The sequence below is a fragment of the Drosophila takahashii genome, chromosome 2L, assembly GCF_030179915.1.
Source record: "Drosophila takahashii strain IR98-3 E-12201 chromosome 2L, DtakHiC1v2, whole genome shotgun sequence".
Lineage (NCBI taxonomy): Eukaryota > Metazoa > Arthropoda > Insecta > Diptera > Drosophilidae > Drosophila > Drosophila takahashii.
In genome coordinates this window covers 14,111,517-14,135,707 of record NC_091678.1, presented here as the reverse complement: position 1 = coordinate 14,135,707, position 24,191 = coordinate 14,111,517, and the positions used below count along the sequence as shown (strand labels likewise).

At 40.0% G+C, this 24,191-nt stretch overlaps 3 protein-coding genes across 9 annotated transcripts in view; 1 reads left to right on the top strand and 2 right to left on the bottom strand.

Annotated features, from left to right (window-relative positions):
- The window catches only part of Piezo (piezo type mechanosensitive ion channel component), a 33,481-nt gene extending 12,866 nt beyond the window's left edge, over nucleotides 1-20,615 (bottom strand). For 4 of the 7 annotated variants that reach the window (XM_070216007.1, XM_070216042.1, XM_070216087.1 and 1 more), the window contains exons 1-14: nucleotides 20,182-20,615; nucleotides 9,995-10,188; nucleotides 9,303-9,567; nucleotides 8,936-9,243; nucleotides 7,340-7,466; nucleotides 7,142-7,261; nucleotides 6,912-7,074; nucleotides 5,520-5,576; nucleotides 4,797-5,030; nucleotides 4,508-4,705; nucleotides 3,890-4,449; nucleotides 2,798-3,416; nucleotides 1,664-2,156; nucleotides 189-990 (exon numbers count right to left, since the gene is read on the bottom strand). In XM_070216007.1, the coding sequence (XP_070072108.1) occupies nucleotides 189-990; nucleotides 1,664-2,156; nucleotides 2,798-3,416; nucleotides 3,890-4,449; nucleotides 4,508-4,705; nucleotides 4,797-5,030; nucleotides 5,520-5,576; nucleotides 6,912-7,074; nucleotides 7,142-7,261; nucleotides 7,340-7,466; nucleotides 8,936-9,243; nucleotides 9,303-9,567; nucleotides 9,995-10,058 (4,010 nt within the window). In that variant the 5' untranslated portion in view covers nucleotides 10,059-10,188; nucleotides 20,182-20,615. The remainder of the gene's footprint in view (nucleotides 1-188; nucleotides 991-1,663; nucleotides 2,157-2,797; nucleotides 3,417-3,889; nucleotides 4,450-4,507; nucleotides 4,706-4,796; nucleotides 5,031-5,519; nucleotides 5,577-6,911; nucleotides 7,075-7,141; nucleotides 7,262-7,339; nucleotides 7,467-8,935; nucleotides 9,244-9,302; nucleotides 9,568-9,994; nucleotides 10,189-20,181) is intronic. The other 3 variants (XM_070216147.1, XM_070216031.1, XM_070216066.1) reach the window with 1 other exon arrangement.
- A 907-nt stretch (nucleotides 20,616-21,522) lies between these two features.
- On the top strand, nucleotides 21,523-22,148 carry Acbp1 (Acyl-CoA binding protein 1). The gene is made up of 3 exons (XM_017143055.3): nucleotides 21,523-21,645; nucleotides 21,718-21,832; nucleotides 21,893-22,148. Exons 1-3 carry the CDS (start codon nucleotides 21,631-21,633, stop codon nucleotides 22,033-22,035), a joined length of 273 nt encoding a protein of 90 aa, XP_016998544.1. The 5' UTR covers nucleotides 21,523-21,630; the 3' UTR covers nucleotides 22,036-22,148.
- Rbsn-5 (Rabenosyn-5) lies at nucleotides 22,134-24,022 on the bottom strand. Its single transcript, XM_044394902.2, has 3 exons — nucleotides 23,189-24,022; nucleotides 22,513-23,123; nucleotides 22,134-22,452 (listed from the first exon to the last, which is right to left on the bottom strand). Exons 1-3 carry the CDS (start codon nucleotides 23,853-23,855, stop codon nucleotides 22,213-22,215), a joined length of 1,518 nt encoding a protein of 505 aa, XP_044250837.2. The 5' UTR covers nucleotides 23,856-24,022; the 3' UTR covers nucleotides 22,134-22,212.
- Nucleotides 24,023-24,191: the final 169 nt, after the last annotated feature.

The following is a 24,191-nucleotide window of genomic DNA, read 5'->3' as shown; positions in this document are numbered from 1 at the left end:
TCATTATTTTTTGATCGATATTTTTTCGCTCACAATTATAATAATTATTCTTTGAGCGATTGAATAAAGCTCAACAAGTAATTATTAAAATGGAGTAAAATTTATAAAAATCAATAAATAATTATTTAATATTGATTTTTATTATATCACTTATAATGATTACGGTCCCTGCTATTTAGTAAACCCACCGTGAGGCCAGGATATTATTTGCCTTGGTATCCGTGATGATGTGACAGAAGTAGTGTGATTTGAAGATGCGCAGCTGAAAGATGATGAAGGCAAAGCAGATCGTGTCCCACAGCAAGACCACCTGGTGGGTGATTTTGGGACATTGGCCGGGCTCCAGCACCAAATCCGTTTCCTCGGGAAGCATTATTTGCTCCTTGGTCACGCTGCTCGTGCATGTGATGCCCAGCATGTGGACCAACCAGCAGCATCCGGTGGTCAGTTGCTTCATGTACAGACAGCCAGCCATCTGGAAGGTCGTCTTAATGAGGATGTTGGACACATTGAAGGCCAGCAGCCACTTCCAGCGCAAGATGATGGTGTGAATGGGCCGAAGATAAAAGTCAGAGCCCTGCCACAGGAAGATGAACGCTCCGATCAGGTAGCCCAGAGCAAGAAGATCGGCAATATTGGTGCCCGCGAGGAAGACCACCGCTAGGGTGAACCAATAGAAGCCGCACAGCACTCCGTTCTTCAGGATGTCCGAATAGTTGCGTATGTACGAGCAAAAGTCGTGGGTGGGATTGTCGAAGGGAACGCGTCCCAGCTGGGCAATATCCGCGATCACACTGCGATTGCTGCCACCGGGATAGTCGTCGTTGCTCGCATAACGTTGTTCGATGCAGAAGATGCTCTTCTGGCGGTTCAGAATGACCAATACGATGAAGTCGAAGATCAGTTTGGGCACGTGGTTAAAGTGCAGGGCTCCCGGCAGCATTGTCCAGCGTTGAATGCCCTCGCCAAAGGGACCCTCCCAGGGATAAACTGCAATCCATAGAGCAAAGTTAATTAAATTCAATCAAACTTAAAGATTCTTTTTTTCAATTTTTATAATAGCTATCATTTCGATTTTCTGGTACTACATGGTTTTTTTGACGTCTTATTACTTCCACAGAACAAAGAAGCTACATATATAGAACATTAAAAGCCATTTTAAGTCCTAAAAATGTCCTTATTACTTCCACAGAACATAGAAGCTACATATATAGAACATTAAAAGCCATTTTAAGTCCTAAAAATGTCCTTGGACATGGTCGTATCATAACTCATATGAAAGGTATTGACTCGAACATCAATCCTGTTTTTATATTTTTGCAATATACCAATTGGTTCAAAAGATATGTGCATTCAATTTTTATTTTCAATTTTTATAATAAAATTTGGAGATTAAGACTTATATTCAATTTTTAAAATAAAAATTGGAGAATAAGACTTGCTTTCAATTTTAATTATACAAATTCGAGAGTAATAGTTATTTTCAATGTATATTATAAAAATTGAAAATAGGACTTATCTTTAATTTTTATTATAAAAATTGGAAAAAAAAGGATTACGTTTCATTGCGTATTTTTTCCATATTTTTTGGACGCTGTTTGGACTTTAAATTTTTTTGAACTCATAAAACATATTTGCATTCCCTGATAATTTCAAGTCTTACCCAGACACGAGCTCGGCGGCAGTCCGACCAGCACTATGTACTGTGTCAATATGGAGATGGCAAAGAAGGCCTGGAAAACTCCCCAGATTTTGGCGCATTGCGATCTCCTGAGGAGCAGCAGCACCACCAGCCACAGAGCATAGGCAACGGCCACAATATCCTGGCGATAGGTGATGGTGGAGACCAGGGCGATCAGCGATATCTCAATGCCAAATTTGTAGAAGCCAAAGTTGAGGAGATACTTGACCAGTCCCACCAGATCCTTCTCGGCATCAGCACGAATGATATGGGGGAACAGCAGCTTGGTGGGTGGCACATTCGAGGCTCCGATCTTGGCGCGCATTTGGAGCTGGCGCAGAGTGATCACGGCATGCATGGTCACAATAACCATGTAGATAATGTAGGTGCGCAGCAGGCTCATCAGACCACCGGTTACCTTGTCGGCCTTCGTGAGACCGATCCATTCGACATTGTTGGCGGTCCTGTTGTCGGACTAAAAAGAGCAATTAAGAATTAAGTTATTATAAGAATCCTCCTAACAAGCCGGGTTCGGAAATTAACACTCATGTTAAAAACATGAAAAATTGTATTTTACAGTGTGAGCTCAATTTTTGACATGTGTGTCAAATACAAAAGGGTTAAAATGTGAAAAATAATTGTTAGCACACTTGTGTTTTTTACTCAATGTGTTATTAACACGACGTGTTTTTTACACACTATCTTTTTAACACAAATGAAAATTACATTACATTACATTTTGCTAACATTAACGAGTCGAAGGGAAAATGAATATGGGGCATGATATCTCATATGTTAGTTTTAACCATTTCAAAGCATATATGAATTTTTATACTCTGGAAACGGTGAATTTTTTTTTATTTTTTAATGTCAAAAACTCATTGTGTTAAAAACACGCTGTGTAAAAAAAACATGTCGTGTTAATAACAAGGCGTGTAAATAACACAAATGACATGCGTGTGTTATTTATGTTTCTAACATATGTAGGATACAATTTTTTACACACAAGTCAATACCTTTTTTTGAACTTAACACTTTGACATTTAACATGTTAATAACACAAGTTTTTACAGTGTGTGTTATTTTCCGAACTCTCCTAACAAGTCATATACTTACACAAATCACATTATGCTGCGAGTTGTTCAAGTACTCGATCTGGTAGATCATCTTGGACAGCACAATGATGGTGACAATGAACGAGATGAGCCGGCTAATGACCACCTGGATGGATTTGCGCGACGTGGCGCCCAGCACACAGAAGCCCACGAAGACAATATGCAAGACGCAGACTTCGCTAACGCTGCACACGAAGGCTGCGATGTAGACAGCCTTCATGATGTGCAGCTCCAGGAAGCGCCAGAAGACGTCCTTGAAGTTCTTGAATATGTACTCCGACTTGTTCTTGATCTTGCGGAACGAAATGCGCACCAAATCTCGCACAGATGTCTCAAAATCGGTGGTGGCTCCCGGAGCAGCCTCCGCCGAAGGACCCTGCGATCGACGCAGTGAACCGGCGCTGCCACGACGCTTGGATGGCGCCGGTTCCAGGGCAGTTGTCTCCGTGGGCTTCTGTTGTGCCGATCCACCAGCCACCGACTGCTGTTGCAACGAGGCGATGAAGCGGCTGTGGAAATAGTGCACTTGGATCACGGTCAGGATCACAATTATCGTGGGCGAGACCAAATGGAGGAACAGATCCTTGGTCTGATAGCGCTTGAGGCCGATGTCCTTTTGTCTGAAAAATAAAAGAACCTTGTTAGATAGGAAATTCTCCAATGATTCATTATAATATTTATCTTTAAATTATTAAAAGTTATACAAATTGGTTAACAGCCTTTCTGTTATGTATTTCATGTTATTTGTTCCTATTTGTACTCTACGTTTTATAGCCATTAAATTAGCTGATCAATGTAATAAATAGACATCGGATTTTAGGTGAAATCGTATTTTTTAAATACGATTTAAAGACACAGTTGATTGGTTACAAATGTTATTTATTAAGATATAATTAGATTTAGGGCAAACTTAATTGAGGTTTTTGTAAAAAAATTTTAACCAATCAAATGTGGCTTTAAATCGTATTTAAAAAAAACGATTTCACCTAAAATCCGATGTCTAGTAATAAATTCTATGAGTTACACTAATAAATATCTTTAAATTATTTTCTGATACAACTTTTATATCTTAAGATATTAAATAGGGACTTACAGAGTCTCGGAAACATTTAAGTAGTCCCTCCAGTACGTATCGAACTTATCGAATTGATATGTGTAGATCAATATGAGTATGGACATGGCGTAGAAGATCAAAAACAGCCAGAAACCGTACATGATCTTGACCCAGGCCTTGGACGACGATTGAAAGACCAGCAAGAAGAATAGGAACAGGGCCATGTAGCAGATGCGGAAGCCGGTCATATTCTCGCCAGTGATGGCGCACAGGAAGATGACCAGCACCAGTAGCCAGATCCACAGGCGCACCAGTAGATTCTTGATCACATCGCCGGCCTTCTTTAGGAACTTTGAGGTCTTCTTGCCGTCGTTGATGAGGTAGCTGGAACCAGCCGATCCCACGGTGATTTGCAGGGGCGCAATGATATCCGCCAGGGTGCTGTCCCTCCTTCGATCGCGCTTCTCCTTGAAGAACTGCCTCGATGTCACCCAAAACATCAGGACAAAGGCCGTCTTCACGATCAGCGGCACACATGGACGCATCTGGTTCTCGATGGGTCGTTCGAAGCCAATTTGCTGCAGGTTGATGCCCGCGGTCTGCAAATACTTCACTTAATTAAATTTAATTTAAAATTTAAGTGACGCAATCGCTTACGGGAACGCTTGTTGGCAGTTCATCGTTGTTTAAATCCATTCCGTATATATACTGGGCAACTAGGAGTACCTCGGCATATAGGACTATAAAAGGACTGGATCGCATCATGGCCTTTCGCTGGTTTGGAATCATCCACAGCACATTGGCCCAGAGTAGCAGGACAAAAGTCAGCCAACTGTGGTACACTATGGACCAGGCCTATAAAGTAATAAAGTAAAATTTGTTATAGTTAATATTTCAATGAACAAATTTTAATATTAAGGAGATATTATAGTACAAATAGACCTACCATCATTAGAATATTGGTGAATATATAGCTGTTCTGATAGATAAAACCTCCCACGCTGACGAAGCCATATGATATCTGATCCAGTATGGACGTGGTGGTGTTCTCCTGCTCCGATCGCTGTTCCAAGGAGTCCAGCTGAATGTCATTGCCCCGCTGAGTTCCAGTGGCCGCCACCGAGGATCCACCTTCAAGCGGTTGAGGTGTACGGGCCTTTCGCGTGCTCTGCCTCACCAACTATATAAGAAGTGATGGTATTAATTAGCTCCGAGTTAAAACCTCCGATGCAGACATAGAGCAGAGAGTTCAGCTTACTAATTTTAATATTTATATGTACATACAAAGAGTTCTAGAGTTCTAGGGCAACTACGGGTGTTGATGTCGAGGTGGCAAACAATTTTGGATCGCTTTAGCGGTGCTCTATGGCCCAGAACACATACATACAGTCACACTTACGCAGTTAGTATCATGTTAGGTTCATACAATTGGTTAGGATTTCTTATGATTTGAGGAATACACTAGGACGATTAGTACTATAGATCGCTAGAGATGTTAGACGAGAACAATTTTACATAGACAAATGGCGAAAGTTCGGAAAGCTTAATCCAAATGATACATAGAAAGACAGAGGTAGAGATAGACTAGAGAGGCTATTCTAATGATTAGTGGTTAGGCTGGGTAGAAAGATACACAGTATTGGGCGCAAAGTGGAGTTAGTTTACGTACAGGCGTCGTCTCAGTCGGTTCATTCAACGTTGCACGCTGATCACGGCGCAAAGAAACCTAAAGCGGAAGTAATAAAAGAGAGAGCATAAACGAAAATCAAAAGAAAAAACAATCATACAAAAGAAAAATAGCAGGAAAAATCGCAAAAAAAAATTGGTCAGATTTCAGCAAAAGCGCAAAGAAATCGGCTTAATTTGGGCAGAGTTTTTGGGGGTTAAAAGTTAAAGCACAGACAAACATTTAGTTGGGTTTTAGTCGGGTTCACTAATTGTGTACAGTGTTTGCAGTACATTTTACCCTGATCCTAACTATTATATAATTATTTAATAAAGCTTATCCACCTAATTTACATAGTCATATAAAATGTTCTACAATTTTGTAATAAAAAGATACCCCTAAAATGCAATTGAAAAAGGAGAATGCAAATAAAAATCTTCCAGGTGAGATAAGTTTTCCATCAAATTATGCTAATGGATTATATTTTTTCGGTCGCTCAGGTCAGCCGGCTTATTGGGAATTTCGTGTCTCTTTTCTTTCTGATTCTAATAAACCCATTCAATTTCTCAGTGCACCCAAAACCCCTATAAAAATATTCAACATTCACACGCTGAACCCAGATCGAAATAGGAAACCCTAATCCCAATCCACTCGCTCGCTTACACTCAAGCGCTGATTGCGGATTGTGGCCGAGGTGGCGGTTGTGGTGGTGGTGGTGGTAATGGTGGCTCCACCTCCGCCAGGATTGGACCCATCCCGACGACCGCGCGGTGTCTGCGAGGTGAGCAGCGATAGCTGGCGATTGACCTTGTTGCCGGTGGTGTTGTTGATGTTGCTGCTATTGCAATCTAGCTGCTGGCCAAATGCGGTGGCCGGCTTCGATTCCAGCTAAGAGCAGTGGCTCAATGGTTCAGTGTTCCGGTGTTCAGTGTATTGTGTTAGTGACGTTTTTTAGGTGTTAGGAGTGTTTTATGGTGCAGAGATTGTTGTGTTAGACAGTTTGAAATTAAAGTGTTTATCCGGATGCAAATGGCAGCAGAAGAAGAGCAGAAATTGAGAGCAGATATAACTAGGTCCCTAAGATGGTAAGTAAGATGGTTAGTAAGACTGAAAGCTAGTTTTCTAGACAATTTAATAGCTTTAGTATTTTGAAATATAATTTTATATTATTTTCACTTATATATTTTATTAGTAATTAATGCGATTTTTTTAGATTTTTATGTCAATCCGTTCTGGTTGATATTTGCTACTGACCGTTTTTTAGAGGTCCAATTTTATATTATATATTTTATAGAATATTTTATAACTACACCGACTAGTTTTCAGTCTTGTTAATCTAAGCCTATGACTTTAGTAGCATAATCCTAGCAAATGCTACTCGGACTTTAAACTTACCCGCGGCTTAATGAGATGCTTGGTGGTCAGGGCCAGGGCAAAATAGGCAAAAAACAATGCAAACGGATTGAGATACGAGTCAAGTGACAGCGTAGTGTTGTAGAGAACCAATCGTAAATCCGGCTTGCAGTAGGATTCAATCAGCGGTTCCAGACCAATCAAACTGATGGGGAGAAAGAAACAATGTCAGATGATACCCAGCACAGTGAGGCCCCCTGTTTCCCACTTACCGGGCTGTCAGGGTGGTATGATTGAGGTGGCTCTGCATCCAGGGCGTCTGGTAGGACACAATGGACAGGGAGTGCAGCACGAGGACGACCATCACGCAGCGCAGCAACAAGGCGAAGCCCCTGCAAAAAAAAGGTGCGAGAATACAAAGGGAAAGTCAGAAATGTGTCCGGAATTGATGGCGCTGATGGGGCACGCACCGTTGCAGCGTCTGGCAGGTTGCCCAGTAGGTGCCGGCCAGCAGGAAAATGAGAAAGTAGAAGCCTCCTGGCACCGAGGGACGCAGCACGGCCGCAAAGAACAACGTGGCCAGGCAGAACAGAGGAGCTGTCGATGGAAGCGATTCATTAATTTTGATTGAAAAACATCTCGTTGGGGGGGAGTCCCGGAAATCTCTGGGGCGGTTGTTTAAAAACCCCCTGAAACATCAGTCGGTGTCTCAGAAATTACATGTTTTTGGAATGAACCACCAATGAAAATGTAAAAAGGATAGTATTTAGTAAAAGCATAATTATTATAAATGTTATTTGTGTTATAATATATTAAAGCTTATACACACAAAAAAAAACTTGGTAAAATCAACTGTAACAAGAAAGGAAGCTAGCTTCGGCCAGCCGAAGCTTATATACCCTTGCAGATCATTCCTATTAATTAACAAATCGCAAAAATGTTCAATTTTCTAATATTTCTCATTAATTTTCCGATCGTTCCTATGGCAGCTATATGATATAGTCGTCCGATTTTGATCCAATTAAAATTGAAATTCGGAAATATTTAAAAAGAGTCATATCCTAGAGTAGAAGATAATACAATAAAAACCTAAGAAGCTAGAATTTATTTCCTATTACTTTTCCATTAATTTTCCGATCGTTCCTATGGCAGCTATATGATATAGTAGTCCGATTTTTTAAATAATTAATTCGAAATTCAGAAATATTTAAAAAATAACATCCCCAAAAGTAGAAGGTAATATTTCAAAAAACACCGAAGCTAGAATTTTTTAAAGTTTTTTCTTTCCGATCCTTCCTATGGGAGCTATAAGATATAGTTGTCCGATCCGGTCGGCTCCGACATATATACTACCTGCAATAGAAAGAAGACTTTTGGGAAAGTTTTATCCCGATAGCTCAAAAACTGAGAGACTAGTTTGCGTAGAAACAGACAGACGGACAGACGGACAGACGGACGGACAGACGGACAGACGGACATAGCTAGATCGACTCGTCTTGTGATGCTGATCAAGAATATATATACTTTATGGGGTCGGAAACGTCTCCTTCACTGCGTTGCAAACTTCTGACTGAAATCATAATACCCTCTGCAAACAGGCCCCAACCAGTAAAATTGTCAATTCTACTAAGTAAATAGTCATTTCACAACAACAAAATACACACCATTAGCAAAGACACCAACCCAAAGCAAAAACAACTATAACGATTTTAATAGTTACGTAACTATCTTTGTTGGTCAATTTTACCAAGCAAATTTTTTTGTGTGTAATATAAATGATGTAAAATAACAAATGTACATGTTATGTGTAAGAATATATTAAAGAATCGCTACCGGAAATTCTCTGAAAAATTATCGAATTATTATCGAAATTATCTGAAATTATCTTTAGGAACTTTTGCTTATTTTTGATTCATGATTGTCTTTGAAATCTTTCTTTAAAGTTGGCACTAAGATTTGAATTTCTTGGAAATATAAATAGGAGATTTTTGGGACTTCCCTCTGTATTACAGTCTCTATATTTCGATTTAGACAACAATTAATGTAACATTAATTCATCTACTTACAGATCTTGATCAATCCCTCGAAGTGGATGTGCTGGCTGATCATGGACACGCGCTTCCTCAGCTGCTGTTGCTGCTGCTGCAAAGGCGTGGTGGCCGTGGGCTGTGGCACCTCGCCACCATTGGCATCTGTGGCAGGAGGCTGAGAGGAGGACTGGCCGGTTTCCGGCTGTCCATCGAGCACTTCGCCATTCTCCAACTGCTCGGTGCCGACGGGCTGAGAGGCCACTCGCTTAACGGTGAGGTAGGATCCCAGGGAGGTGGCGAAAACCAGCACCTCAGGCACTAGCCATTCGACTATGGCAAATGGCCTAAAACGGGAGAACTGTATAGTTAATAAATAGTTAAAAGTAAGCTATAAATAACCCACTTTAGATCTATAAAGCTCACGAAGCCAATGTGTCGCAGGAGGTGCTCACTGAACGAACAGTTGTAGATCGGCAGCGTGAGGCTGACCGCCAGGATCTGGAGCGTTATGTGACCCAAAAGGACCAAAGTGCTCAGCGACAGCAGGATGATGAAGAAGGCGGTCACAGATCCCTTGAAGTTGCGACGCGTGGCCAGCGGCACAAAGGGCGAAATGAAGAACATCAGCAGGTACACAAAGGATATGCCCACTGGTCGCATCAGCGCAGCTAAAGGATCAAGAAAATTATTAAATGTCAGTTTATTCTAGAAGAAAAATCTAATTTTTTTTGACTAAACTACTCCTGTTAAATTTAAAGTAGGGTTAAAACTCTGATTTCCCATACGATTTTAAGGTTTTAACTGTACTTTAAATTTAACAAACGGACGAGAAAACGGCCGAAAGTAAATTAAATTTTTTTAAACTTAAAAATATTGTATTCTTGCTTTAAGAAACAAGGCAGAGGTATTATAGAATCTAACAACAAAAATATTATAAAAAAATAAAAACCATTTCATTTAAAGATTTTTATTTTCTGTAACATTAAATGTATTTTACAAATGGTTAAGTATTTCAGAGTTTAACATTTTTTAATTTTTTGCAATTTAATTTTTTGTTTTAAATTCAGATCTGGTCTTTATAGAGCTTTTACTTACCGAGTACCAGGACCGCCGGCACCACGATGCGCTGAAGCACCATGCACGCATAGCTGAAGACCATTTTGATGGATGCTCCCCGCCCCGTTCTCCACCAGATGCGTCTCCGGACTCAGACTCCGACTCCGACCCAGTAGCATTCATAAAAGCCTCAGCTTCGAGTGCAATTTGTTGCCACAAGCAGCGCAGAGCAGCTGAAAGATTAGAAAGAATTAATTTAGAATTCAATTTCACCTAAAGGAACCCTAGAAAAGCCTGTTGCTAACAATTTAAGTCTTAAAGTCCTTAATTAGTTGGACTCCAAAAGGAACAAAAACCAATTTACGGATATAAACATTGACACACTTTTAATTAACACTGGCAAAAAAAAAAAAACAAATAAAATCCAGCCGTGCTAAGAAGTGGGCGTGGCAGTCGGTAGTCGCACGCTATCCCGAATTGGGTGGGGCTAGTTTCAATTTTCCTCTTCCGCTTTTGTAAATTTTCCAATCGCAAAAGGAGCGAGGAGTGGCCACGCTACTCGAGCTTTAAGGAGTAAAACCGAGGAAGCGGGGGTCCCCGTAAAGTTGGCTTATGGATAAATGTGTAATTGACATTCAATGGCACATAATGTGGCATTTATTCGAATACGGTTTAAATTAATGGTGCAGAAACTGTTGAGGCAAAGGAAGAAAGCCATCGAGAATGGTAAGGATAATGGCGAAAGGAAAGCTGGAAGAAGAATATAGATTGTGCCAATTTTAAATATAATTTTTAAGGAGATATTGTTTTTTTCCTTCTTTTTTGGAATTTACATATTTTTAGATATCTCGACTGAACTCTAAGATCCGGTCCCACTTTTTTTTGGGTACTTTTTTAAATTGCCTTAATTTTTGTTTCGTTTTCTACTCAAGATAAAAAGATTCACAAATCGAGTGAATAAAAACAGAATGCGTAAAAATACGTTGAGGCCTATCAGTAAAAACTATTTATATTTTTTTTCAATGATTTTTTTTTACCCCACTTAAAAATTTTTGAAAGTCAGGCATCCACATCCGATCGGTTGAATAACACTAGCTAGCGAAAAGTGGCATGAATTCCTGACCTGATGCCTCACATACACAAGGCGAGAATAATGCAAAAAACAAGCAAAAAACATCAACAAAACTGCTAATTTCAGTGAATGGGGAAAAAAGGCGAAAAAAGATCAACAGCCATGACGTAATTTGGCATGTACAAAACTTTTTAATTCTTCATTTTTTGGCTCGGTTAATAAGAACAACAATGGAGCAAACAAGGAAAGCAGCAAAGAGTGAGAAATCGAGGGGAAAAGAGAATATCCGCCCACGCCTCCAACGCAAATATATCCGACATAATGTCGGATGGCTAATAAGAGAGGCAGAAAATCCAAATAAAAAAGGAAATAAAAAAAAGAGAGGGTCTGGCAGTTGAGCCACCGAGCCGACAAACCTCAAGTGGTGCCACACCTAACCCCACAAAACCACCCACCACGCCCCCCCTGTCCGCCGCCCTTGGGCAAACAAACAGATTCAGCTAGACAGAAAAAAAAAGAATGATAGAACCACAACAACGAGCGGGGAGAGCCCCCAAATGGCGATAAAAAGCTGTAGTAGGCATATAAAAAACAAAAAAAAGCACTCTACTATTTCAGCAAAATAAATGCTGGTTGCTGAGGAATCCAGGAGAGGGGAGAGCAGGGGATCCCCCGTCTGAGCAGATGTCTAATGGCACAATAATGCTGATGGAAATGCGACTGTCTATATGGATGTTTAATACACATTCACAGCAAAAAGTTTGCGTACCAAAGATAAGGAGACAACTTTGATGCTGAAATTGTTGAAGCCTACTTGATACTCGAGGATATAAGTTATTTTAAACTTTAAAAAACCTTATAAAGGAGCTAAGAATAAAACTAAAATATATCTTTGCTTTCTATCAGTAAAGTTAATAAAGCTGATTATAGAGTGTGATAAACGGCAATTTAATCCTAAAGAATTCGCGTTTTCAAATAAATATTAAAACATATTCACAAGTATTTTTTATGAGGTTATTTCAACACCACTTGTATATTTAGACAGATGGAACTGATTATATTTTTAAAAAATTTATTGAATTACAATATTTTGGTGGTAGCCACATAATAAGAACATTTCCACTTCCATCCGCGAGAAGAGAGCGGCACGCCGCATCGTTTCATCAAAATTGAATGAGACACGTGTTGCTTCTATGCTTTGGGGCTTGATTATGGGCCTAAAGGCATTCCAAAGCACACACCCCCTTTTTGGGGCCGGGACCCAACCACCCGCAATGACAATGAATATGAAATGCCAGAAGAAGAGGGTTTAACCCGCGTGTTATTCGCTACTAATTCATTTGCCATGCACGCATCGCTGATTGCCGAGCTGCTGCTACTGTTGCTGCTGTTTGGCATTATAATATAGGCATTATAATGTATATGGATACCCAGATATCTATATGCCAATCGAGAGGCCAGCTGCTCTTGTCAGTCCGCAACCATTGGGGGTAGCTTTTTCTCCTTTGGCCTGTTGCTGCTGATTCCGTTCTCTGTTTCTGTTTCAATTTCGATTTGAGTTTCCATTACCATCCTGATCCAAATGTTTATTGTCTTTCTATTTGCTTCATCAGAACAAGAACAATATCAAACATAAGTACCGTTTGCATGTGCTTTTATTGGGTTAACTTGGCACACATATTTGCAACGGACACTTCAATGTCGCTGTGAATATTGAGATTCACAATGTTGCTATTGTTTGACATGGTTAATGCGAATGAAATGCATGTTTTGGCACTTGAAAACAAACATTAAAATGTGTTTTGGATGGAACGCAGACAGCTGGTGGGGAAATTTTCTTAGGGAACAGTCCATATGGCGTATGCGTGATTTTAAAGTATTCCTTTGATTCGAATCATTCTTAAATTTACAAATTGCTGATAAATTTGCGGTAATATTGTGGGATGATTTATAGTATTGTGTTTTTAAATTGTAATATTTTTTTAAAATTTAAAGTGTAATATTGGAGTACTGAACTGTGCTTTAAAACTAAATATTCTTATAATCCCAGTCATTTCAACTTTCGGAAAGCTTCTGAATAACCAAGATGAAGTGTCTTATCTTAAGCGGCTTACATGAATAACGAAATTAAGCTGCAAGAGAGAAACTCAATTGCCAGTCTGCTATCATCTCGCACTCAACCCGACCTTTATCCTCATCCACAACCCCTTCTTCGTCTTGAGAACTCATCCCTCGACATTCATTAGCGCAGCTTCATAGCTTCATTGCCAAGTCTGCCGGCCACTTGAACTTTGTCTGGGCGTTGGCATCTTGCAATAATATTTGCAATTCTATTTTCCCAAGTGCAGCGGCGGAAAAGAAACGGAAAAGTCGAAAAAGTGGGAAAAGCGTTGACAAAGTCCACTAATCTCTGTCCAGTTAGTCCGTTCTTCTTCCTCCCTTGCCGCGTGCCTGGGGGCCATTAATTTACCATTAATTACAAATGTCCAGCGAGTAGTGGTCTGAGCTTTTCCTTTTTTTTCTACCCACTTTTAACTTGCTCTATTTTTAGTGTCCACTTTTCTGTTGAGGTTTAGGTCTTTTTTAGAACCTCGTAATCTCAGAATTATTGCGCTGGCTTGCAGACCTCTCCCTGTTTTTTTTGTTTGTTTTAACTTTTTTGCTGCAATTGTCGCTATAAATACATAGATGTCACACGGGTGCATGTCACACGATTTTTTTTGATTCCGGTTCCACTTTTCGGATGATGACGTCACTTTGTTTGAAGACTGTCAATGTCACAACTCGGGCAATTGTTAACCCCTTGTTGCCACGCGGTTTCTGGAGCTCTAGAAAGAAATACAGCTATCCGAGAATCAAAGCATAATTACTTAAAAACACGCAATACTCGTTCTGAAAAAAATAGGGAGTAGCGAAAATAATGAACAAATTTCATTTGACATTCTTCGTGTGCGTTTGACAAGTAAGCTCGCCCATAAAATAGCAAAAAATGGAAAACTTCGCATGCCATTTCCAACAAGTTTAAAAAAAGAAGAAGAAGTTAAAAGAATATGATTTTAGCTCGCTGAAAGGTTCACGTGTAGTTAGTTGTTAACTTGTTCAAGAATGAAAAGTTTGTCCAAAAACTTAATTCTTAGAAACAGAAAATCGCAAAGCTGATCAAAATGTTATTTATTAAAAGTTCAGTTCAACTAAAAATACACTTCAACATTATAAGTTATATTTTGAACGTTTTTATCTTGGCAACAGCAGCCGGCATTTAACAGGGTCATGATGTACAGAATATATTTAATCAAGAATGACAAACCAAATTAATTATTTTTCATCGAGTATCCACTTCCAGCCCGCATTAATCAACAAGGGTTAATTGAATCACACAATTTATGGTTAATGTGCGATAAATCCAAATGGAATCGTTAATTTCATATGCACCGGGAGCAGTTTCGGCGCCATCTGTAGAATATTTGGGTCACTTGCAGCGTTTTCCATGCTGTTTTATGCAAGGCACTGGTAAGGGGCAGTTCTTACAATTACGTATACGTAAATTTCACAAGGGAAATTAATTTCAAAGTGGTTGCAACCCCACAAAAACACACATACTCGTATGTTCATATGGCCAAGGGCAGAAAGAGTGAGCTAATGGGCCAACAAGCTGCGGCCAACGCCTTCGTTTCACTCAAAGTGACAGGAGATGGGATGGCCAAGGAAAGGAGCGGGATTCAGGAGCAGAGGAAGGACCAGGAGCCACGGGGGCGGCACAACCGAAATGCATATTCGTCTCTGGTCTTGGCCTACATTTATCTTGGCGAACGAGCCCCAAAACCGCTCCCACAGTGGAATAAATTCTTATGTTGCTTGACATAACAACTGTTACCAATAAATTACATTTTTAAATAGCCGTTTATAGTTTCCTTAAAATAAAATTAAATAAATAATAAATATTTATAAAAAACTACAATAAATGAATAAAAAAAAATGTATGGAAGAACTCTTTAACAAAATGTTATTTCTCTGTATTCCTACAAAATAAAAAATGTAATTTTTAGATTGGGTAGAAATTTGTTTCAAGTGTAAGTGGTTCTTTATTAGGAATTTTTATTTAACTTACAATTAATACAAAATAATTCTAATAATTATAATGCTTCAAAAAAGTTTTTGAAAAATGCTTCAAAAAAGTTTTTTTAAAAACGTATAAACTTAAATCGATTTTCTTAAGTATTCCTAAAATTCTCGCTTTGTGAGATCAATTAAAGAGCATACAATTTAAAAATTTAAGCTGCTTATATTGTTTTACAACCCTCTCAATTTTACTGGGAACCTAGTCGCGTTCGCCCATGGTAAACTGCACCAGCTGTGCACAAGAGCATCGACTACAAAGTGGCAGGGGGCAAGTGGGCGATGCGGCCTGTGGATTCTCCATAGTGTGCAAATATCATAAAATGTGCAGCGCGCTTCTCTGTTTGACCTGTCAGAGCATATTACACATCCGCCATGTGTGCTGTGTGTCTAAAACGGGAGGTGGAGTAGCAAAAAGGGCATAGCTCCTGCCATGTTGTCCATTAACAAACACTTTGGCTGATGCATTCGGTTAAAAATACCAGTAGCAGTTAGTTACGCGCTCGTTTTTTCACGGTTTATTCCACTTGGTTTTTTATTCCTTTTGACCTTTTTTAATCAATTTGAAAGGTTTAAAAAAAAAGAGCGCTGAGCACGTACACTCGACGACATGTGTGCAATTACTCCGCCCAGAAAAATGTCGCGTCCTGCTAACGCGACATTAATAGTGACAAATGTAGCGAAATGGTAATGGACTGGTCACGACTTTATCCTTTGGTCCCATTCATTCATTTCACTTTCCATTTCATTTGGTCTGTCGTAAAAGTCTTTTTTAGTCGGTTTATGACGGTTGCCTTTGCCTTTCACTTGCTAATTTCATTATCATCTGACCCCCCCGTAAAAAAAAGGAGGATTCTTTTGGCTGAAAGCTCCATTAAAGCCAGAAAAATGTCATATTCCCCCTTCATTCATCATCATATATCAACGGAATAGTTTGTCCAACCTTCAAAAAAAAAGACACGCAACTGCTTTTTCCAGACACTTTTCTTTGCAAATTGGGTTTGGGACTGGAGGGCAAGGCTGTCAAATGAGTGTCGTCCTGACAGGCGGTCCTTAGGATTATGACCTGACATTAACATGCTTCCAAATAGTTGACTCAACTCGACTTGGGGGATATAGTTGAGTCAACAGGTTACGTCCCAGAAAAGGGGAAAATTACATTTTAGTAGAGGTAGCGCATGTCATATTACATCAAAAGTTATTTAACAACTTTGTTATAAGCTTTTTGGTTAGTTTGTTTAAAAGTCTACAGCTTACTAACACTCTAATGGTTAAGAGTTTAAATTAGATTACCAAGCTTTTAAAAAATTATACATTTAATCCTATTTAATAGTTAAGAATAATTTGATATGTGAGTCAGACAATAGAATATGTAGTTGATAATATTCAACTTAACTATTTTAGTTTCTTCTTTGGCCAAAATTTACTGATATTTAAACTGTTCACTTTAGCTACCAAAACATGAAGGTTTTTATTGACTCTGCTATTGTTTTAAACGATTTGGGCATCTTTGCTTATCAGAGAACTTGATGCCGTAAATGCAGAAAGATGTTCTTTATAAATAAATTTCTGACTGGCAGTGAAGCGTGACCACAGCCAGCCAAACGCGTCATTGCACACTTTGTAAAGGGGCATTCAAGATCGAAAATTAAGACAACGCTATATGGTGAAAAATATTTGAGAAGAAAACTCAATAAAAATAGTAAAACCAGACTCAGTAGCATTCTCACGGCCTTCAAATCAGTGCGAAAAAAAACGAAACAAAAACATTCACGCATGAGAAGTCAACCAACTAGGAATCATCTACATATACTCGATACCAAGAACTATCTGGCTATATACCTAAATAAATATGTGTGCCAATTTAAACGAATATCATTTTATTTTATTTTCCGATTGCAGACCCCACACCCAAAATGCGACGATAAGCAGAAATTAATTCCGCTTCTGATGGAAATAAAACTGACTACGATAAAACTAAAATTTAATTAAGGCATTTAGAACCGGTGACAGCCAGAGTGAGAAAAGGAGGAAATTCACAAATAAATAAAATTTTCAAATATGTTGTTTGTATGTGCTCAAAGCGCTAAAATAAAGCTAAATCGTAAACAAGTTTTGTGGTCGGGAGACCGGCAGATGACTAAATTCCAAACCAGACTCAGACAGTATGAGACTAGATCGTATACACATACGATTTTGTGTTTGGGGGGTATATATCTACGTAAATACCACTACTGTTCCGTGTGCGATGACGCAACAACGCATAAAATGTTAAGGAATTCGTTTGCTTTATATTATTTTTTCTCACTCGCCTCTGGCGGCAGCATTTTGTTGAAGTATTTTAGTTCAAAAAAGGGCACCGCAAGGCAAAGGCCAAGAGCAGGTAGGAAAAGCGGAGGGGAAACAATAACATCTGCCGCCTATTGCCTCCTTAAAATGCATCCTTCTTACCTGTAGACGATGGCCAGAAAACAGGAAAGATGAGGAAGCTACGGGGCAGAGGACAGAATATAGACTATAGACCAAGTCATGTCATGGGTAGGGCACGTGCAAAAAGAGTTTGGTACTTTAGAAAAATGCAATAACTAAAATCGCCTTAAATATTGTACCATTTCAATAACAAAACCCTAAAGTGTTTTATCCTAGTCTTAGAAATTTAAGAAATATTACATCCTTAAATATTCATTTTTAAATTTTTAAAGTCGCCAATTCACAATGTATGTTGCATTCCCATTTAATTTCCCAGGCTTTAAAGACTCATTTGTTTCTGACATACAATGGTGAACTTTTTTCTGTACGCCTCAACGGAAATCGGACACAATTTTTCAGGCATCAAATCGAATGTGAATTCATTTCCCCCATATGGCATTTCAATATATTCCACGTGGACGCTTTTTTTTTTGGTAAGAGTTCTATGCAAAAATCGAATACCAAATATGTTAAAAGAGGGAGACGGGACAAGTGAAAGAGAAGGACCCAATGAGGACAAAAGAAAAATCGCAGTGGCATCGTCGAGCGACAAACAAAACAAGTTGAAAAATAACTGCAGCTGTTGCAGTTTTATAAATGTGGTTCCCCAAAAACCTACTCCCTCAGTCACCCATCCAAAAAACAGATACCTATCCTATCTGCACACATATAGTATATGCCATATAGTACATAGTAGATATAAGGGTTTAGGATGGTTGTTGTCGCTCGGTTGGTTTGCTCTCCACAATAAAAGTGAAATTTTCTCGTGCCAAATTTTGTTGACGGCGGGTGGGTGGCTCCTCGGTGGTAACGACTGTTAGGCACTGACACTGAAACAGTTTGCGGAGAACTTTTCCGAGGTTGCACAAGAAGGCAACATAAACTAATTGCAACAACATTTCCGTCCGTCGTCGTGCAGCCAAGAAGTAATAAAAAAAAGCTACTTTGATAAATGAAATAAGAACTAATGATAGCAAACTAGAGAATTTCTTCCTCTTTTTTGGCAATTAATGAATGTGGCATCCAAGTTGAGTGGCTTAATTTGTGTATCAGAGTTTTCATCATTAAAATTTTGATTTACAATCTTTCGGGAACCAACTCAAAGGCAAATAGCCGCAAATCAAAACAAATTTTTGTTTAAACAAGTATAAAAATCTTAAGTTCGGCGAACGAACCGAAATCAAATTTCGATTTCATTGATCCGATCAGAAATCAAATATAAAGAGGAAAAATATCACTATGAGCGAATAGAATACATAAGTAATTTTTAAAAATATTCGTGAAGTCATCAGTAGCATCTGGTATTAGTGTTTCATCGAGAAAGCATTCCCAAGCCATGATAATGCCACAGGTCTAGACTCTAGACAGGCGATAGTCGCGGGACCCACTGTATGAAATGCGTCATTTATTGATTGCAAATAAATAAATGGGAACGCAACAAGCGACCCGAAGCCGAAAGCTAAAACCAAATCGGATGCAATGCCTCTATTTGAAAAAGAGTCAATACTAGGGAAATTTATAAATAGATTACAAAATTGTAATTTACAACTTATGTTTTTCAAATTTAAAATAAATGTGTATGTAATTGTTCGATTTTTATCGTCACTTTTACCCGTATCACATGACTACCGGCATTAAATTGAAGTGTGTAAATAATAAACAAATGCCATGAGTCGCATTCCCCTAAACAACAAAGAGCAGGTCGTGGGCCTCTTGCCATATGCTCAAGACTCAAGACAGATAAGGCTGAAACCCAGTTTTTTACCCCTCTTCATTTGTACTCAATTGTGAAGACAGCTGCAGTCGAAATTCTAGAATTTGCTAACAAAATTTACAAAAGACATAAATTATAAATATTTTAGAATATCTAATTACAGTTCATACTAAGATTGAAAATTTAAAAACAAAAATGAAGTTTATTTAAATTGGAAAACCTAATATAGAAAAAACGTTTAATACTTTTTGTTTGTAATTTCATTGTTATAATTTTTTGAAAATTTTGGAGACTTTCTCTCCCTAGCGGCTAATGGGTCAACTTCCATCGGCGTTATCGGTGCCATTGAAAGGAAGTGCTTAGTAAATGCAAGGGGTTCTCAACGCAACCGCTTATCTCCCCGCAGAAATGTAAATAAATGAAAGTTATTTACGCTGATTTGACGCTTTTTGAGCCTGCGCTAATTCCTCAAACTAATTGACACAGATAGCGGCGTATAAATGGATCTAAAAAACTTGCAGTACGTTAATGAAACTAAAAATAGATCAACAGCTGAAAATACACGGTGTGCGAGCGAGACGGGGCGACTGAAAGTAGCCAGAAAAGTCAAACAAAAGCAAACAGGGGATAAACGAGAAGGGGGAAGCATCAAAAAAACACAAAGAACTAGAACTGGGAAAAATCAGAATGGAAAATCAAATTCAAACGCGTGTTTGTTAGCTCTTCACACTTGTTATTTGTAAATCTCGAATATGTTAACCGACGAATATGTTATAACCTTCAGGTTTTAGCGCTCTTTTTATCGAGTTGCTAGGCAGTTGGCGTCGAGCAAAACAAAAAAACACGGTGTCTTACCACATTTGCATAAGCTCTGCGAAGGAGACCACAACAGAAACAAAACACTGAACTGAACGATTTTTACCGATTTATCAACCAAACGCACTCTGAACCATCCACTTTCTCCCTTCTTCCGGCCTTTTCAGATCTTTTTCGATCACTTTGGCTCACTTTTCACCGCTTTTTTCTGTCGGTGCAAATTATTTGGTAAGCACTTTAGCGCATTTGTTATTGTTTCGGTTCGGCTTCGATTTTTACAGGCGACGCGTTGTGTTGCGCGAATCCGGTTATTTGCACCGATTTGGGTTGCGAACTATATAGCGCAGAGTCCATATATCCGTGTGATTAGCAGGAACCCAAAATATCGTTAATGTAACATTTCTCCCGGCGATTTGTGCACTTTTTGTTACTTTTAGCGGAGCACCGAAAACACGAACAGCGCGGATGAAAACATTTCGAGTGAGTGGGCGAGAGAGCGCTGTCGTCGCCTTAAATACCCGATTTCTCTCGGCGTTTATGGGGAGCTCAATCCATGGAAAGTGGCCAGTTCATGTATTTAGAAGTTGTGTGGGATGGTAGCACTGGTTGACTCTTTGGCCCATTTTTATTGAATTTGGCAATTTTTTTCTAATAGCTATAAAAAATATTTAAATCTTGAAGAAAACAAATTAATTTTCTTAATAATGGACTTTATTTTGTAATTTGTGTGATTAATGTCTGATACCCCGCTGGTTTGGCTCTTTTTTATTCAAATTCGCTAATTTTTAATCTTTTTTTGACCAAACAAAATTTTTTGATGTGGCAACCGTGATTTATTGTGAGTCGGGAAAAGTGTTCAGGGATTTCTTATTGTCATAATTTGCATTCTAACTAATGACATAGCGGGCAAATAAAAAAATGTATTATATTTTGAATGTGTGTCTTCATAGTCATAAATACAATTCAACAAGTAATAAGAATTATATTATCCCTTTGTATTTTAGATGTAGAGTTCACGAATTCACTAACTTCATTGCATAAACCTCTCACTTTTGCGGTCAACATCTAGAGAGAGCGAGAGAGCCATGTTGTACAGTGGGCTAAAAACGAATCATGCAAGAGATATAAAATGTGTAACAAATATAAATACTTCGAAATATTATATTATTTAAAAACGTAGTTTTTTTATTTTAGTTATTGCATGCCACATTTATCAAAAATCTTAAATTATTTTTGAATTATACAGAAAATGTGTGCTTCGTAATTATATAGCGCGTATGGGCTATTTATTTTTAACAAAGTCGAATTAGAATATTGCTTTTTGCAGAGAGCTCTGTAGTTGTTCCCTGATTCCCAACAGCGCAAAAATCATCGATAGCCGGCAAATGTCATCGATTTATTCAATCGTTGTTCCCCCACCTCTAACTAGACCTACCTTTTTGCAATTTTTTTCCAAAGACTTCCGCTAGATAGAAAATCCTAGAAATCATGTCCGAATTGCAGGTGAGCTGGGCAACATACTTGAAACTGGCACCTGATGCTCAAGGAGCGATCTATTAACCGGGTAATTCGCAGGAATTCAACCAGGCGGCCGAGGATGTGAAGAATCTGAACACGACACCAGCGGACAATGACCTCTTGGAGCTCTACAGCCTCTACAAGCAGGCCACAGTGGGCGATTGCAATACAGGTGAGTTTTGGCCATTTGCCCCACTAAATCTTCACCATTAATAATATGAATCCAATCCAGATAAACCCGGCTTCCTGGACTTCAAGGGCAAGGCCAAGTGGGAGGCCTGGAACAACCGAAAGGGGCTGAGCAATGCCGATGCCCAGAGCGCCTACATCACCAAGGTCAAGGCCCTGATCGCCGCCGTGGGTCTAAAGTCCTAGATTTTAGATCTCCCAATGATATTTGCATTTTGAAATCTCAGTTGTCGTTAAACGCACATACTTCCAGATTTTCCAGTTTTCGCACAAAATACACCACAAACGCGTAACGTAAAGCATTTAATTTGTCATTGCGGGAATGGTTATATATTCAACTATATAGGATACTGGATAGGATACCTAGGCCTCTGTGGGCGAGGCGGCTGTGCTGCCCTGCGAGTGGCGCTGTCGCTCGTACACCTCACGCTGCAGCTCGCGAAGATTGAGCTCCAGGGTCTCCACAACCTCAAAGTTCATGTCCTGACGCGCCTGCTTAATGTAGCCTTTAATAATGTTGATCTGCTCAATCAGAGGATCGTCCAGGCTTGACTTGCTGGCCGCCTGCGGTGCGGACCAGTTGGTCAGGGATTGAAGATCAGACTGGAGAGTAAATTGAAGATATAACAGGTGTAATTTGGCTAGCAAAATCTATCTACTTACCCCCTGAGCGAAAGAACCACTTTCGGGACCCGGAATTCCCACTCCCGACTGGTTGGCGGCCTGGTTGTTGCGCTCGTAGGCCTCCATGGCCATGCGCTGCTCGGTGAGGATGCGCTGCTGCGTTTCCATGCGTCGACGCTCCTGCATCTGACGGATGTGCGCCTCCTCCGGCAGTGGTGGCAGCGAAAGCATGCGCTCCTTGATGGCCTGGATGCAGCCCAACCGAATGGCCTTCTTCAGGGCCTCCTCCCGGCTGCCTGGCTCACAGAATATGGCCAGGATGCGCTTGCTCCTCATGTCCATGGCCTCGGCCACCTGACCGATCTTACCGCGCAGAGCACCGGCATCGGCCAGCGTAAAGATGGTGTCCCCTTCGTTCAAGCTATTAATGATCTTCAGATACATATCCAGATCCGGGGTTACTTCCTTCTGCAGCTGGCGAATCTGTTCGTAGACCTGCACGAGGAGTGGGCGACACGTGCGACTCTCGTGCATGTCCCTTCGCGTGTCCAGCAGCCAAAGGCAGTGCTCGCACAGCCGCAGGGCGTTCTCATGCTGATGCAGCTGCTGCAGGGGCTCACTTCTGGTGGTGGAGAGACTGGCCAGTTGCACTGCGGAATAATGTATAAAAAGGTTAAGAGGTTTTCTTATATTTCAATATATTAGGCTAACTAACTGGCATCCTCGAGGGGCAGGAACTTGGAGCAGTCGTTGCACATGATGCCGCCGCACAAGCGGCAGTGATGCTGTCTTCGCGCGAAGTGGAAACTCTTGGCGCAGCTGGGACACAACTTCACGGAAGTGCCATCCAGCCAGGCAACCGTTTGCTGTTCGTGCTGTCGCCGCTGCACCGAATCCGCGGGCAGATCCTTCAGCAGGCGGTGCAGCCGAATTATCAACTTGTTCGTTTCGCTGGCATATCGCTCCAGGCGGGGATTCCGGATGGACTGGAAGTACTCGAAGTGGGAGCACTCGGCACCTGCCTGTTGCCTCGCCATGTGGTTAAATACATTGAGACGTGAGCGAGCATTACTGGGTCCATTGCGATCTCCGTTGCCATTGGGATTCTTGGCGGCTCCCGAAGAAGAGGATCCAGCAGGCGAGGCTGCAGCTGCTCCCTTTTCATCCTCGAAGGGGTTCAGGATCTTCTTCTTCGCCTTGGTAAAGATGTCTTTAAAGGATTTCAGGGCAGCCTCCTCTTCGGCGTGCTGGCGGGCAAAATGATCAGTGAGCACATCGATGGACTTGAGGTCTGCACGGCAAATGGGACATAGGAAACCCTCAAGGATCTCCCCGCTGGCGGAGCTTTGGTCCTCATCGCTGTCGAAAGGATTCCCGGACATTTCGGCGATGAGTAATCGTGGATTATTTGGTGGGTGTGTGTTTTTGTTGTGGTCTCCTCCCCGCAAAAACCGCTGTTTAAGGGTGTTCCGCTTGTCCTAGAGCACTGGCATGATGGGATTTACGCCCCTGAAAGTCCTCTACTGCTTTTATTAGATTAAACTACCTAAAAACTAATTAATTTAGGTTATAATAAATATTTCCACTAATAATCCAAATCTACCTACTCTTCTTCTTGTCAAACTGTCATTCGCAGGGAAATAAAATAAGTAGGGCTGCAGGTGCTATAAATTAATAATTAATATTAAGGTTTAAACAAATTTATTTATTTTTTGATA

Coding starts and splice junctions, on each gene's coding strand:
- Acbp1 (XM_017143055.3), top strand. Junction 21,833..21,892: donor AGTGGGCGATTGCAATACAG/GTGAGTTTTGGC, acceptor AATCCAATCCAG/ATAAACCCGGCTTCCTGGAC.
- Rbsn-5 (XM_044394902.2), bottom strand. CDS start 23,855: ATGTCCGGGAATCCTTTCGACAGCGATGAGGACCAAAGCTCCGCCAGC. Junction 23,124..23,188: donor CCTGCCCCTCGAGGATGCCA/GTTAGTTAGCCT, acceptor ATTATTCCGCAG/TGCAACTGGCCAGTCTCTCC. Junction 22,453..22,512: donor GTGGTTCTTTCGCTCAGGGG/GTAAGTAGATAG, acceptor TTTACTCTCCAG/TCTGATCTTCAATCCCTGAC.